The 12710-nt window shown below is 51.4% G+C and overlaps 1 protein-coding gene and 1 pseudogene across 1 annotated transcript; both read left to right on the top strand.

Moving 5' to 3' along the window:
- The first annotated feature begins 379 nt into the window (after positions 1-379).
- NEURL3 (neuralized E3 ubiquitin protein ligase 3) lies at positions 380-5772 on the top strand. The gene is made up of 4 exons (XM_045978650.1): positions 380-664; positions 3323-3808; positions 4760-4828; positions 5471-5772. Exons 1-4 carry the CDS (start codon positions 637-639, stop codon positions 5635-5637), a joined length of 750 nt encoding a protein of 249 aa, XP_045834606.1. The 5' UTR covers positions 380-636; the 3' UTR covers positions 5638-5772.
- Positions 5773-10912: 5140 nt separating this feature from the next.
- Positions 10913-12312, top strand: LOC123926026 (annotated as a pseudogene).
- Positions 12313-12710: the final 398 nt, after the last annotated feature.

Raw genomic sequence — 12710 nt, forward strand, 5'->3', positions numbered from 1 at the left:
ACTGATGCTGGGGGCTCCTGGCTGGCTCAGTGGTTAAGTGTCTGCCTTCAGCTCAGGTCATGATCCCGGGGTCCTGGGATCGAGTCCCAAGTTGGGCTCCCTGCTCAGTGGGAAGCCTGCTTCTCCCACTCCCACTCCCTCTGCTGTGTTCCCTCTCTCCCTGTCCCTCTCTATGTCAAATAAATAAATCTTAAAAAATAAAAATTAAAAAAAAAAAAAGACAACTAATGCTGGACCCACCCCAGGCCAATGAAATCAGAGTCTCTGGGGGCAGGTCTGGGCGTGAGTATTTACTAATATGCCGCAGGCAATTATAATGCACAGCTGGTCCGAGAACGACGGGTCAGAAGTAAGGAGGGAGAAGTCTATCCCAAGTCTTATCCAAGCCATCTGCGGGAGTCCCTGCTTCCTTTCGATCGGCCAGCTGCGGCCGGTCTGCTGTGAGCCAGGGGCAATCATCAGGAAATTCCCCTGATATCATAACCCGTGACAGCAACCTTTAATTAATCATCAACCTTGTAACATGATCCTGGCCCATAACAAGGAGACCCACTGAATCTTTGGAAACCTGTCCACGGGCCTTCTCCAGACAATTCCTTCCAGACCCAGCGACCTGTACCGGAGGACCCCAGGCTGATGGGAGCCCAACTCTGCTCCCAGGCTGGTAAGTGGGAGCCCTAAATTTGGTCCCTAGATCAGGGATGCAGAAGGAGAGGGGAAGCTGTGGAACCTTGGGTGACTCACTTTTCCCTGGGGCCTCAGTTTCTTCATCTGCAGGCCAGGGCCCATGCAAGCCCTGCCAGCTTATGGGGCTGCCAGAGGCATCAACCAAAAGGTTACCAGCACTATAATTCTCCGAGAGCCTCACCTTAAACCACAAGGTGCCTTCAGCGCTCAGGGCAGGAGATGGAGACCCTGGGCTTTTACCACCAGAGGTCCGGGCTGCATCTCAGAACCCTGCTCCTTCCCAGGCAGAGAGCCCTGAGCCTCAACACTTAGCTCCTGAGGGGCCCTGGAGGCTCACACCCCAGCAGCAGGTAGCCCCCAGAGCTGGGGAGGTGGGGAGAGATGTGATCTGGAGGGCGAGGACCAAGCCACGGTTGCTGCTGCCGCTTTTGTGGCAGCTGTGGATTTCAGGTCACAGTGGTTTCCTTGAAGGAGAGGACCTGGGAGTGCAGGGGCTGGAGCTGGGCCGGGGCTCCTCTGCTCCTGGCTGCGGAGTGGTGCAGAAGCGCCCCAGCTCAGCTCCCTCTGCTGCCTCCCTGCAGCTTGTGGGAAGAGTGAAAGACAGCTGTAAGGGTTCAAAGGTGCTGGGCACCCAAGAGGCTTGAAGGCTGGAGGGGTGGTGATGGAGATGATGAAGATCCAGGGAGGTCCTCGCTGAGCAGAGGGCGGGCCCTCATCTCTTCTGATTCCAAGAGACTTACTCCAAAGATTCTCTTTGAATGGGGGGGTGGGGACTTCCAAAAGTCATGATGCCTGCCCAAGTGGGCCATTAACTCCTCACGTTCAGGATCTCCAGGCAAGGTACCTGAAGACCCTGGGACGTGGCTGGCCATACATATCTATTTCATTGGTAGATAAGGAGATCTCTACCCGGAGGGGCAGTGACCTGCGTAGGCAAGTAACAGAGCTGGGACTAGAATCTCGGTATCAGGCATGGCTCCCTCCACAGAGCCTTCTGGATGCCTCAGTGGCTCAGCAGTGGGCCCAAAGTCTGTCCATCTGATGTCAGGGCCCTCGACTCTGGCTCCTGGTCACCGTCTGTGCCTCCTTGGGGACTCCCCCTTGCTTGTGCATAGCCTCCGGGGAAAGGCACTTGGGCAGACTATCAGAAAGGAAGGGAGACATGAGGGTATACCAGAAGGGGGTGGACAGTCATGCAGGGGGCTTGGAGGGAGGGAGGGGTGAACTTGGATAACAGGGTTCAGATGTTCCCAAGGCCAGAGTGAGTGCTTGTCTTTAAAGCCGCAGGTTAGAGAACCGTGGTAGGCTTGCCTTTGGTCTGTATCCATCAGGGACAGATTCCCTATGACCTCAAGGGGATCCCTTGTACCTGGCCAGATTTAGCCTCCCCTCCTTGTGACCTGCTAGAATCTTGCAGGCTTGTAAGTGGTCAGAGAAGGGTGGCTGGGGAAACTGATGAGATCTGGGAGGGGAGGGCCTTGCTTTTTTGGATTGGGGTCTGGCTCAAGTTCTGATTGAATTCCCTTCTGTTTTCAGCTTCCATCTTCCAACCCAGAAAAAGCAGGACAGGAGGGAGGAGTGGAGGGGAGAGAGATGAAGCCCGGGGCTGTGGGGCAGGAAGCTCACCAGCTTCCTCCAGGCTGGGGCGGGAGGGGAAGGGCTACTCAGGAGGGAACTTCCTCTCTTGGCTGCCGAGGGGAGTTGAATTGGGAATCCCCTGATTTTATTTTATTTTTTTATTTTTTAAAGATTTTATTTATTTATTTGTCAGACAGAGATCATAAGTAGGCAGAGACGCAGGCAGAGAGGGAGGAGGAAGCAGGCTCACCGCTGAGCAGAGAGCCGGATGTGAGGCTCCATCCCAGGACCCTGAGATCATGACCTGAGCTGAAGGCAGAGGCTTTAACCCACTGAGCCACCCAGGCGCCCCGTCCCCTGATTTTAAAGTCTAGCCCTGGGTCTTGGCTGGCCCAGCCCAGGATTCCGAGGGGCAGACCTGGGGCTCCTTCTCCAGCCTGTGTCCCTTCTCCCCACCTCACCCTGTGGGGGGACTGTTGGGCCCCTTTCTCCTACTAGAAAAGGAAGTCACCCTTACTGGGGGCCATGACCTTCACAAATGGTGCAGGCTCTCTGTGGGACAATGATAATGTCAGACAGAGAGGAAGACAGTGCAAACACCAGGACCCACCTGCCAGAGGTCACCACAATTAGCAGCTCCGTCTCCTTTCAGGTTGTTTCTAGATACAGATAGAATATATAAACATATAAACATATGTGTCAAAGAAAATCTCGATCATATTATATCTACGGTTCTAAAACCTGCTCTTTTTATTTAATGCCAATAACCATTAGCAGGTGTTGAGAGCCGGCACAGACAAGAGCTCCTTTAATTTTTACACCATCCCTCCGCGAGGGGCCCTGAGGCTTGGGGAAGCTCATGGTGGAACTCAGATCCTGGGCACGCAAAGTGCGTTCCCCACCAGGGTTTAATCAGGTCTGGGGGAGGAGGGGTGGTCCCTGGATAGGGGCTGGAGCCGTGGCCCCAGGGAGATGGGGGGGGTATGTGGAGATGACTCTGGGGAGCGGATGGGTCCGGGTCCCGACCGCACTGACGTCCCCACCCCCACCCCCACAGACGCCAAGGCGCCACGAGACACGCTCCGCTTCCACGCTGAGGCTAAGGGCCTACAGGTGCATCTGGACGCCCGGCGGTGCACGGCGCAGAGGTGCGCCACGTTCCACGACGGCATCGTGTTCAGCCAGCGGCCGGTGCCGCCCGGCGAGCCAGTGGCTCTGCGCGTCCTGTGGCATGAAACCCGCTGGTACGGCGGGCTGCGGGTGGGCTTCACGCGCCTGGACCCCGCACGGGTGTCCGCGCCTAGCCTGCCGCCCTTTGTGTGCCCAGACCTGGAGCAGCAGAGCCCAACGTGGGCGGCCATGCTGCCCGAGGGCTGCGCGCTCCTGGGGGACGTGATCCACTTCTGGGTGAACTGCCAAGGCCGGCTCTACGCCAGGGTCAACGCGGGGCCCAGGCTCCTGCTGCGCAAGGGCGTGCCCCTGGACGCCCCACTCTGGGCCGTGATGGACGTGTATGGGACCACCAAGGCCATCGAGCTGCTGGGTGAGGCAACCTGCGGGGACCCGGGCACCGCCCCTGGGCGGGAGGTAGAAGCTCAAGTGACACCACGCTCCCACCCACAGCCGTGGGGAGATCTGTTCATTTCTTCATGTACAGTTTTTATATCAGCTCTTGCCCAGGGTCAGATAGGAAGATGGGCGCTGGGGACGCCAGATGGACAAGACCCAGTCAAAGGGAGGGCAACCTTGTCCCTAGAGAATGCTAAGAAGATAAGACTAGCATTGCAAACATTTGTTAAAGGGCTGCTTCCCAAAGGGAGATTTGGAGACTGGGTTTTACTGTCTAAGTAGGAGTTTGCAAGAGTCAGGTGTGGAGAGCAAAGGTATGAGGGTTAGAAACACACAGGAACACCGCTCGTGGGGGTAAAGTCAGCTGTTCCATCCACGAGTGGAAAAACAAGAACCATCCCTCCAGCCACCTGGAAGGAAAGTGGATTTCAGGGACGGTGGATACAAGAAACAACCATAAAAAGAAATATTGTCATTCCTGTCCTGGTCCTCCAGGGGACTACACAAGCAGACCATCCCCCCCCCCCCCCCCCCCCCCGTTTTAAAAATCGCTTGTCACAGCAGCTGAAGCCTCACCCCTGGGACACCTGTTTTGGTAGATCTGATGTGGGTCCAAGCACCTGTTTTCCCGGCGTTTTGGGGGGATTTTAATGCACGTCTGGGTTTAGGAAGGTCGATAATGCTGAGGGTCTCCAGTCAGGCAGCAACAGTAGGGCGAAGAGCAGATGTCTAAAGGAGGGGTTAGGGAGGGTTAGGGCTTAGGAAAAAGAATCTAAGCCTCATGCATACTCTGCTGGGTTAAACTGGGAAGGGGTGGCTGGGGCCCTAAGATCAGCTGGGAATTCCTGCACTGCAGCCCAGGGGGTGGGGTGGGAGCATCCTGGCTTTGCTTTCCCTGGATCCTGAGTCTCCCTCTCTGCCTCAGATACCACAGCCAGTGTCATCCCCTCCACCATGCCATGGGCCTTCAGTGATGAGACTCTGCAGCCTCAAGGTGAGTGGCTCCCCCCAGCCCTAGGGACCCCCGGGGACTCCAGTACCAGAGGCACCAGGGAAGGCCCCAGTTCTGGAGGCTCACTAAAGTCTTTCCCCGTCCACAAAGTCTCCCACGGGCTTTAGGCCAAAAGATTTGGTGCTGCCTACGGGAAACCTAAAAACAATTTAACAGCTCTGCCTTCTAGAACATTGGCTAACTTTAAAAGTTACAAGAGCACATTCATGCACAAATAATGTTCTTTTGTCCCTGCTTTAAAAAGCAGTCCGTGTTCATAATAAAAGATTGGTCAAGCAGAAGTAAAATAAATGTTCAAGAATCAATATGGAAATTTTAAAAATCACCCATTACCTCTTAGGCGGATTTGCACCTACTGTTTTGTAGTTCTATATCTGCGGGGGAATTGTGCTCTGTTTTCCTTTTTTACTAAGTTGAAATCTTATGGTATATATATATGTATGTACATGTTGGTTTTCATCCCAATTTTTTCTTTTTTTCCATCTGATTATGTTGTAAACCTTTTCTCGCGAGGTTAGTATTTGTCACAGTAGGACTGTATGGTTCTCCACCCTGTAGTTGTAGCGTAAGGAGGGGGCCCATCCTTTACTCCATGTGTCCCAGCTGTGTTGTGCCCTTTCCCAGCCACAGCAGGACGGGAGTGCATCATCTGCTTCGACCGTGCTGCCGACACCTGCCTTCTTCCCTGCGGCCATGCATACTTCTGCAGCTCCTGCGCCGGTCGGGTCCTCAGGGACTCAGCCAAGTGCCCTGTGTGTCGTTGGGAGATCGAGGCCATGGCCCCCGTGTGAGGTCCCCCCACCCACATTCTGGAGGTGTCAGAAAAGCTGGTCAGCAGCAGGCCTGGCATGAAGAGGGCAGCAGGAAGGCCATGGTGCTTCCCCCCTCCCTAAAAGGTCTTTGGGGCCAGCCCCTTTTCTTGCCCTCAACAGAACTGTCTCCCTGGTGCTTCAGCACTGGGCCCTCTGCTTAGCCAAGTTCATTTGTGCCCAGGGCTTGCCAAGGCTTTTGCCTGACCACCAGGTGCAGCCACCGTAGACCTAGCAGTCGTGGTCCCCGTAGGTCATGTCAGGGAGAAGGGCCATTGTTCAGAGATGGGGCAACCTGATCCCTGGTTTTAGAGTGGAGGAACCTTTGCTATGGGCATGGATCTGGGAGAAGTGCAGCCCATTCCGGGGTATCAAGAAGCCGGGAGCAGATGCAGGGAAGCTTCTGGATGGCATGTTTACACGCCTGTGTAGAAGCCCAGTCACCCCTGATAAGCCCTCCATAAAGCAGATCGGCAGTTATCCGCCCTGCCTGCCTCGCAGGGTGATGGTGAGGTCCCAGCGGACAGCGTGTCTGAAGACGTTTGTGCACACGGGACTGTGATGTTGTGACGGTGCTATTTCCTTGCCAGTTTCGGAGGGGTCCGAATAAAGTTTGTCTCTTGTGAATGATTTTGTAATGAGTACGTCCCCTTTGCTGCAGTCGGGGCAGGGTGTGGATGGAGCCGTGGGCTGTGGAGAAGCTAGGGCATTTGGGAACATACCCTCTTGTCCTCAGCAGACACACCCTAGGCTTGCAGTGGATGGGGTAGGGCTCGGTCACTCAGGCCTGCGGACTTTATTCTATTGAGCGCAAGAAGGGGACAGCTCTGTGCTCCCAGCCCTGAAGTCACAGCCAGGCTTTGCCCCTTGCCACCCTTGATCTGAGCGGACTGCCAGGAGGCTCTGGCTCCCGAAAGAAGGGAGGAGTTGACCCGTGAACCCCACCCCCACCCGCACAGCAGGTGCTTGGGTTGGGACAAACCATGCCTATTACTTTGCTGCTGTTCCTCACTCTGGGGCTAGTGGGGAGGTATCTTCTGGAAGAGAGGACTAAAAGGGCGGTTCCAGCCTATTGCGCTCAAAATTGTGATCGTGGGCACCTTCATGGATTGCCTCCCTACCCACACCATTGCCAACCAGTGGGTCAGGACACTGGGTTCGGGGACAGTGGAATAGCTTACACTCTGGAGTGGGATTGTCTCTCCACCACTCACGAATGGTCTAACCTTGGTCTTGTGACTTGACTCCTGTGAACCTCAGTTTCTTCATCTGTAAGATGGGAATAAGATCATTTTCTATGCTGGTAAGTGTGAGAATCTTGAGTATGAAACTTGTAGCTTAGATGAAGTACTCAAAATACAGCATCTCCCTTCCCCTGAAAAAGGCATCTCCTGAGGGGAAGCAGCCAAGAGATCGATGGGCTTAAGTATCAGGGATCTGGATGTGAGTCCTGACAGCCCACTGACTTTTACCAAAGGACCCCATGTCATCCCCAGCATCTTGGAACGATTCCTATGAATCCCTTTTTCACCCTGTGTCTTTCTTTTTTTAAAAGACTTTATTTATGGGGCGCCTGGGTGGCTCAGTGGGTTAAGCCTCTGTCTTTGGCTCAGGTCATGATCTCAGGGTCTTGGGATCGAGCCCCACATTGGGCTCTCTGCTCAGCAGGGAGCCTGTTTCCCCCCTCTCTCTCTGCCTGCTTCTCTGCTTACTTGTGATCTCTCTGTCAAAAAAAAAATTATTTATTTATGTATTTGACAGAGAGAGAGACGTAGTGAGAGAGGGAACACAAGTAGGGGAAGTGGGAGAGGCAGAGGCAAGCTTCTCGTTGAGCAGGGAGCTGGATGTGGGGCTTGATCCCAGAACCCTGGCATCATGACCTGAGCTGAAGGCAGACACTTAACAACTGAGCCACGCAGGCGCCTGTTGTGTCTTCTTGTTTTCAAATCCAGATGCCTCTAGGGCAAGAGCGGTGCTGTCATCCTCCACTACCCCCACACCCCCCACACCCCCACCAACACCTTCTTGTTAGTAAACACCAGGGCAAGCTTGCTCTTAGAAATGATCTCTGGGGCACCTGGGTGGCTCAGTGGTTAAGTGTCTGTCTTTGGCTCAGGGTCATGATCCCGGGGTTCTGGGATCAAGCCCCGCATCAGGCTCTCTGCTCCACGAGTAGCCTGCTTCTCCCTCACCCACTCCCCCTGCTGTGTTCCCTCTCTCACTGTGTCTCTCTCTGTCGAATAAATAAATAAAGAATCTTAAAAAAAAAGATCTCTAAGCAGAGCTGGGGACTTCTGGAGTGGTGGAGTAAGGAATCCTGTAAATCCATTCTTCCACGAAAGCAACAAAAATATCGGCAAGATTATAAAATCAACTTTTACAGAACTCTAGATTACAACAATCTAACGAGGGGTTTATCCAAGAGAAACCACTCAACTTTGCTAAGAACCATGGGGTCTGTGGGGCTTTAACTTGGCCTATTGCCACCCCTCTAGCCCCAGCTCCACAGTGGCCTTGAAAACCAGCAACCTTAGCAGCTGCTGGAGGGGACAGATTGGGTTGGGAGCACTGCGGAAAGTTCCGTCACCCAAGCATCATCACGTTTGACCTGTGTGACAGTTCATTGGAAAAGCCTGATTTACAGAGTGTTATTATTTAATCCAAGTTGAAGCTCTCTGCTCAGGAAAACCCCTATTTCCAGGGCATTCATCAAATGTAATCAGCTTCAATTGCTTAACCTCACAGCTGCCAAAGACTGCGATACCAGTTGGGGGGCAATCATGAGCCCAGCCAAAAATTTAAAAAGGAGATCTGAGAAATTGAATGTACCTAGGGGAATTTGAAAAGCTCTGGTGTATTTCTGGGGATCTCAAAGACTAAGACATGCATGGTCTGGAAAGGCCTGATGGGCCCCAATCTCTCACTTCTGGCAGACCTTGAGGTCCTGTACAAGCAGGAAGTAAAGACTAAGACAAAACTGTAAACACTTGAGCATCGAAGGCATGCCTCAACCCCAGAGCTCCCCAGGCAAGAAGTGGAAGATTTTCTAGCTCAAACCATTTAAGTAAATCTCTGTAATCATTGTCTGACCATTAAGCTAACCCAGTGGGGACGTCAGTGGCTGCACACTACCGGAAATCTAGACCTCACGGAATTAGTCCAGGAAAATCACTGAATAAACAAATATACAGATAACAGTAGTAGTAAAGCCTGGCAGGGATGCTTGTGCTGGTGGTGCTAGTGGTGTCTGTATTCAGAGTTGCCATATTATGTTACCTACTGGATCTGGTTTTCAAAGAGAAAAAAATTATATATAATTATATAGATAAATATAGATATATATAGATGACTCATTTCAGTCTCTAGAAACTGCCCTTGAGGAAGGCTAGATGTCAAATTTACTAGACAAAGATTTTCTTTTTTCTTTTTTTAAATTTTAATTAATATTTTTCTTTTTTTAGCTTTTTATTTTATTTTTTAAATTTTTTAAGAAATGTGTTTTTGAGAGTGCATGTGCATGCGAGTCATGAGGAGGGGCAGAGGCAGAGGGAGAGGCAGACTCCCTGCTGATGAATGACTCAGTCCCAGGACCCTGAGATCGTGACCCAAGCTGAAGTTGGACGCTTAGCTGACTGAGCCACCTAGGCGCCCCAATTTTTTGTTTTATTTTCAGTACAGTTCACATACAGTGTTATATTTAGTTTCAGGTGTACAATATAGTGATTCAGCAACTCTCTACATGACTCAGTGCTCATCACGGTAAGTGTACTCTTCATTCCGTTCACCTATTTCACCCATCCCCCGACCCCATAACCAGTTTGTTCTCTATAGTTGAGAATCTGTTTCTTGCTTCGTCTCTCTCTCTTTTTCCTTTATTTTATTAAATTCCACATGAGTGAAATCACATGGTATTTGCTTTCTCTGACTTATTTCCCTTAGCATTACACTCTCCAGCTCTACCCATGTTGGTGCAAATGGCAAGATTTCATTCTTTTTTATGGCTGAATAATACTCCATTGTGTATTATCCACATCTTTATCCATTCATCTATCTATGGACACTGGGCTGCTTCCATAATTAGGCTATTGTAAATATTGCTGCAATAAACATATGGATGCATATTCTCTTGAATTAAGTATTTTGTATTCTGTGGGTAAATATCCAGTGGTGTGATTACTGGATCATAGCATAGTTCTATTTTCAATTTTTTGAGGACACTTCAAACTGTTTTTGCACAGTGGCCACACCAGAAATGCACTGCATTCCCTGCAACAGTGCACGAGAGTTCCTTTTCTCCACATCCTCACCAACACTCGTTTTTTTGTGTGTTTTTGATTTTAGCCATTCTGACAGGTGGAAGGTGATAGCTCATTGTAGTTTTGATGTGCATTTCTCCTAATGATGAGTGATGTTGGGCAACTTGTCATGTGTCTGATGGCCATCTGTATTAGACAGAGACTTTATTTTTTTAAGATTTGTTTATTTGTTTGAGAGAGAGAGAGTGCATACATGGGTGAGAGGACCAGAGGGAGAGACTAACTCAACCAGACTCTGCACTGAGCACAGAGCCTAAGACAGGGCTTGATCCCATGACCCTGAGATCACTACCAGATCTGACACCAAGAGTTGGACACTCAACTGACCAGGACACTCAGGTGCCCCTAAATCAGCTATTATAAATATGTTCAAAATATTAAAGGAAACCATATGTAAAGAATTAAAGGACAACATGTTATCATTCTCACCAAATAGGGAATATCAGTAGAAACAGAAATCATAAAAGCAACCAAATAGAAATTCTGGAGTTGAAAAGCATGATACTTGAAAAAAAAATTCACTAGAGGGGCTCAACAGGAGATTTGAGCTGCATGAGAAAGGAGCAATGAACTTGAAGATAATGCAGATTATCTAGTCTGAGGAAAAGGAAAAAGATGGCAAAAATGAACAAAGCCTTAAAGACCTTAAAGACCTGTGAGGTACCACTAAGTGCTCCATCATACACATAATAGAAATACCAGAAGGAGAACAGAGAAAAGGGAAGAAAAAAATAGACCAAAATTTTCTAAATTTAAGGGCTTGCCCCGCCCCCAGGGGAGGGGCTTCTGAGGCTCCGCCCACACCTTGCGTACAGCTGGTCTGCTCAGCCGGTCATAGGCAACCCCAATGGTTAAGGAAGGTGGGGGTTGTGGTGCAGCCTAGGGAACAGCTGTACCAGGGTAATGCCTTCCATTAATCTGATACACGTATCTTCATCATCATGGATGCATCAGCCAACTTAGGCAAGAAGATCTACTCCACCATCTGGCAGTTGTTCCAGGATGGCCTTCTGCCCAAAGACACCTTCATTGTGGGCTACACCGCCTCCCATCTCACAGTGGCAGACATATGAAAACAGTGAACCTTTCTTCAAAACCACCCCAGAGGAGAAGCCCAAGCTGGAGGTGTTCTCTGCCCACAGTTCCCATGTGGCTGGCCAGTATGACGACACCACCTCCTACAAGTGCCTCAATAGCCACATGAATGCCCTCCACAAGGGGCAGCAGGCCAACCACCTCTTCTACCAGACCTTGGCCCCCACTGTATACGAGTCGGTCATCAAGAACATCCATGACACCTGCATGAACCAGACAGGCTGGAACCGTGTCATTGTAGAGAAGCCCTTTGGGAGAGACCTGCAAAGCTCCAGCTGACTCTCCAACTACATCTTCTCCTTCTGGGAGGACCAGATCTACCCCATCAACCATTACCTGGGCAAGGAGATGATCTAGAACCTCATGGTGCTGAAGTTCGCCCATCCTCAGCCGTATCTGGAACCAGGATGACATTGGAGCCCTTTGGTGTTGAGGGCCGTAGGAGTTACCGCAATGAATTTTGGATCATCCAGGATGTAATACAGAAGCACCTCCTGCAGATACTGTGTGTGGTGGCGATGGAGAAGCCAGCCTCCACTGATTCCAAAGATGTCCGTAATGAGAAGAAGTGTTAAAATAGATCTCAGAGGTTCAGGGAAACAATGTGGTCCTGGGCCAGTCTGTGGGGAACCCCAGAGGAGAGAGTGAGTCCATCAAAGTGTACCTTGATGACCCCACGGTGCTCTGCAGGTCCACTACTGGTCTCTTTGCAGCCATTGTTGTCTATGTGGAGAACAAGAGGTGGGACAAGGTGCCCTTCATCCTGCACTGTGACAAAGCCCTGAACAAGTGCAGGCCCGAGGTGCATCCACATCTCTGGGACACGGCCAGTGACCTCTTCCAGAAGCAGTGCAAGTGCACCAAGCTGGTGATCTGCACGCAGCCCAAAGGAGCTGGGTACACCAAGATGATGACCAAGAAGTCCGGCATGTTCTTCAACCCTGAGAAGTCAGAGCTGGACCTGACTGATGGCAACAGATACAAGAACATGGAGCTCCCCAGTGCCTGTGAGCACTCATTCTGGACATCTTCGGTGGGAACCAGATGCACTGTATATGCGGTGATGAGCTCCGGGAAGCCTGGTGGATCCTCACACCCCTGCTGCACAAAGACTGAGTGCTAGAAGTCCCAGCCCTTCCCTAATGCTGACGGCAGCCAAGGCCCCACAGAGGCAGGTGAGCTGATGAAGAGAGTGGACTTCTAGGACAAAGACACCTATAAGTGGGTGAATCTCCACAAGCTCTGAGTCCCAGACGCCCACCCCATCCACCTTGGCCCTGACTGTCTCTATCCCCCCGACTTGCTTCCTGGCCCAACCCCCCCACCCCCACCGCCCGCCAATCAGTAGGGCTTCAGGACCATAGACCTCAGCCTCACATTCCTGGGTCTTGGCCACCCCACCCAGTCAGTACTGCTGCCACTCTGGGCCTAGCTATATTCCTCAACCACCAAGCATTCAAGACTGGCTCTGTGACTGTCCCCAGCTGCCACTGGCTCTGCCTGAGCCAGCTTCTGTGCAAAGGATGGAACCCCAACAGAAGGAAGTAGAGTGGTTCTTCCACCTGTCCTGGGCTCCTCGATGCCTAGGACAGGAGTAAGGGATGACAGGGAGGGGCACTGGGTGGGCCACAGTGGGCCCGTGGC

This window comes from Meles meles, chromosome 15 (assembly GCF_922984935.1).
Source record: "Meles meles chromosome 15, mMelMel3.1 paternal haplotype, whole genome shotgun sequence".
Taxonomy (NCBI): Eukaryota; Metazoa; Chordata; class Mammalia; order Carnivora; family Mustelidae; genus Meles; species Meles meles.